Consider the following 2,909-nt stretch of genomic DNA (forward strand, 5'->3'; position numbering starts at 1 on the left):
TTCTAGTTTTTACCCTTTTCCAATTTATAGGAATTAAATTCAATATAGCTATTCCAGGACTTGCTTTTTCGTTTCACTGATATATTTGGGAACAATACATGGATCTTGTGATTATCCATGTATTATTGTAGGTTGGCAAAGATCATGGTTTGGATCAGGAGTTAGTTGTTTTATATTGTGGTTCTAATGCGAACATTAATATCACGGGTTGGCAAGAACAAATAACCGAAAATGGTGTGGGGTATGTCACATGTTATAGGCACTGTCAGCTTGAAGCTTGACCCTTTTAACGGGTCCACACAAAACTGCAGAATTTCTCTCATAAGATAAATTACTAAGATTAAACTCAAGCATTGCAGCCTCCAAATTTGAAAAATTATAAAATGCAACATCTGTGTTTATATCATAATATCCAACATATTTTCGCGGCATACTAATAATAATTAGAACACATCAAGATGTAGTCCATTTTATTTACAGCCGTAGAAGCTGGTGATAATTAATTACTACAAAGTGCCACATAATAATTAAAACTAATTAAGAACTAATTCACATATGGATACGATGGTAGTCCTTTGCCTTGGTCTACAAAGTACAAACCAAACCCTACCCAGAGTGATAAAAAAAAAGTGAGAGAGACATGGACATGCACACGACACAAATAAATGCACTAGACCAGACTATTACATAAGTAAGCTCCTAATAATGGCTGCTTGAGCACTGTTGGAGTCTGTGTTAGCCAAAAGCTCCGATAATCGGTCACTTAGATCATCAACCTCTCTGTGCAAGTTCTTTATGTAGTTGCATGTCTCCTGCAATACCTTAGCAGATGAAACCTACAATAGTCACAAACATCACCAAAAAATCATTATGAGCAATTAAACTTCATTATTTATTATTATTCATGCACAACCAGCATAAAGATGTTTACACTACTGTCAATTAATCAGAATTCATTTTAGATATGAATTCGAATTAATTATTATAAAATTTGATAAACTTATCTTGTATCATATCCTGTGTGATTGGATAATATATAGTGTCAATTATTTAAATATCTATACTGTTAGTAAATTATAATTGAATTATTTTATTATTACTGTCATTATTTTAGCACGCACTTGAAGCTAGTTGATAATAATTAAGTAATGCAGTTAATTTAGTCAATGGGAGCAAGAGGGGAAGAATCTGATGAATCCCACACTATAGCCTCAAGTTGTGGCTAAAGAAAACAAGGGAGAGGAGGCACGAGCAATAGTTAGCTGCTAACGTGACCTATCTACCAAAATGAAGGGCATCCACTCAAAATGTGCAATGTATGTGTGTGTGTGTGAATTATGGTGTGTGCATGTGAGAGAGAGAGAGAGAGAGAGAGCAAGGTTAATGAATTACCTTGTCGGAGCGCCTAGCACGAAGCTCAGGGATAAGTTGTTGTAACTTCGAAACGAGATCGGTGATTTGAGCATCTGTGATCTCAGCGGAAGCACCGGATTGTCTAGAACGAGATCTTCTGCTAGACATTGTCAATTAATGTGAGAACAATTTAACCACTAGCAGCTACCCTTTTGTGATGATGTTTATGTCAGAAATATTTGCTGTTGCGAGCTACTACCTCTTAATTAGCTTCAGGAATTGAAGAGAATTAAAAATGAGAGAAGAAAGAGAGTGTGTTGTTGTTGTTGTTGTTGTAGTAGTAGTGAGTGAGTGATGAGAGAGCAAGGGTCTGAGGGAAAGGAGGGCCAAGAAGCAGGAAATGGGGGTTGTCAGAGGAGAATCACAGAAAATGAAACTAAACAAACTTATCTCAAAAAGAGAGTGAGAGGGATATGAGTATGAGTATGGAAGCAAAGCAGAGGGAATATTTAAGAGGGAATTGAAGAGGTAACTAGAAAGGTAGGATAAAAAGAGAGTAGAAATTAATTAAATTAAGAAAGTGTACATGTTTGTTGGTTTTTTAATTATTATAAAATTAGTTGAGGAGGAGGAGGAGGGTGAGGAATGAGAATTAAGGAGGGTTGAGATGGAGAATGTGATGAGTCTATAGGGAACTAGTGGGTATTGGGAGTTGAAGAGGACAAGTAGTGCATGGGAGAAAGCAGTGGGCTAGGCTTGTTATTAATAGGGTTTTGGGAGAGAGATGAATGAAGGAATGGAGAGATACGCCATACTGTCCTTTCTGAATATGTTCCCTAACTTGGGTTAGACCTCAAGTGGCTTAAGCCAAATGTGCCTTGTATTAGCCAACGACGCGGGACCTCTTTGTGTCAGTCTCAGCACGCAAGCCCATGTTATCTTACTACTTTCTTGTCATTTTAATCATTCCATACACATTAATCCTTTTCCTCTTTTTCTCTTTTCTCAATAACTAACCTTTAATTGTTCACTAATTAACCCCTCCACCCTCCTTTCCTTGCAAATTTTATTTTTACATTGATTATAATTTGATTTTAGCTTAACTTAATCTCATTAAAAAGACTTGTGAGATAACCTCATTTATATACACTACTTTAAATATATTACAGTTAATATAAGATTTTTAACACACTTTCTCGCATTTAAAATTAGATATCTTGAATGTGAAAGTACATTTACAAGTGATTTGATAACAATCCAATAACAAGTGATCCAATAGATCCAACAACTACTAGAATAAAACTTTAATGTCATTTTTGAAATTAGGTTAAGTCTAACTCAATTCTATAAAATCAACTTGTGAAGTAAAGGTTATCACCTAATTATATACACTACTTTAGAACACATCTCTCCCACACCAAAGTTATATAGACACCTCAAGCACGAAATTTGTACGATTGACGAACGTTTAGTGGTGGTTTGATAACAGATGACTTAATAGGCTCAATAACAATCGCTAAAATAAACTTTGATATCATCTTAGTATTTAAGTTTAA

At 35.1% G+C, this 2,909-nt stretch overlaps 1 protein-coding gene across 1 annotated transcript; it reads right to left on the reverse strand.

Moving 5' to 3' along the window:
* Nucleotides 1-437: 437 nt before the first annotated feature.
* On the reverse strand, nt 438-2,129 carry LOC114411051 (transcription factor PRE6-like). The gene is made up of 2 exons (XM_028374833.1): nt 1,393-2,129; nt 438-836 (listed from the first exon to the last, which is right to left on the reverse strand). Exons 1-2 carry the CDS (start codon nt 1,519-1,521, stop codon nt 684-686), a joined length of 282 nt encoding a protein of 93 aa, XP_028230634.1. The 5' UTR covers nt 1,522-2,129; the 3' UTR covers nt 438-683.
* Nucleotides 2,130-2,909: the final 780 nt, after the last annotated feature.

This window comes from Glycine soja, chromosome 1 (genome assembly GCF_004193775.1).
Source record: "Glycine soja cultivar W05 chromosome 1, ASM419377v2, whole genome shotgun sequence".
Lineage (NCBI taxonomy): Eukaryota > Viridiplantae > Streptophyta > Magnoliopsida > Fabales > Fabaceae > Glycine > Glycine soja.

Excerpts from the sequence above, each read along its gene's own strand:
- LOC114411051 (XM_028374833.1), bottom strand. The coding sequence starts at position 1,521 with ATGTCTAGCAGAAGATCTCGTTCTAGACAATCCGGTGCTTCCGCTGAG. Across the intron at positions 837-1,392 it reads GTGCTAGGCGCTCCGACAAG|GTTTCATCTGCTAAGGTATT; the intron begins GTAATTCATTAA and ends TGACTATTGTAG.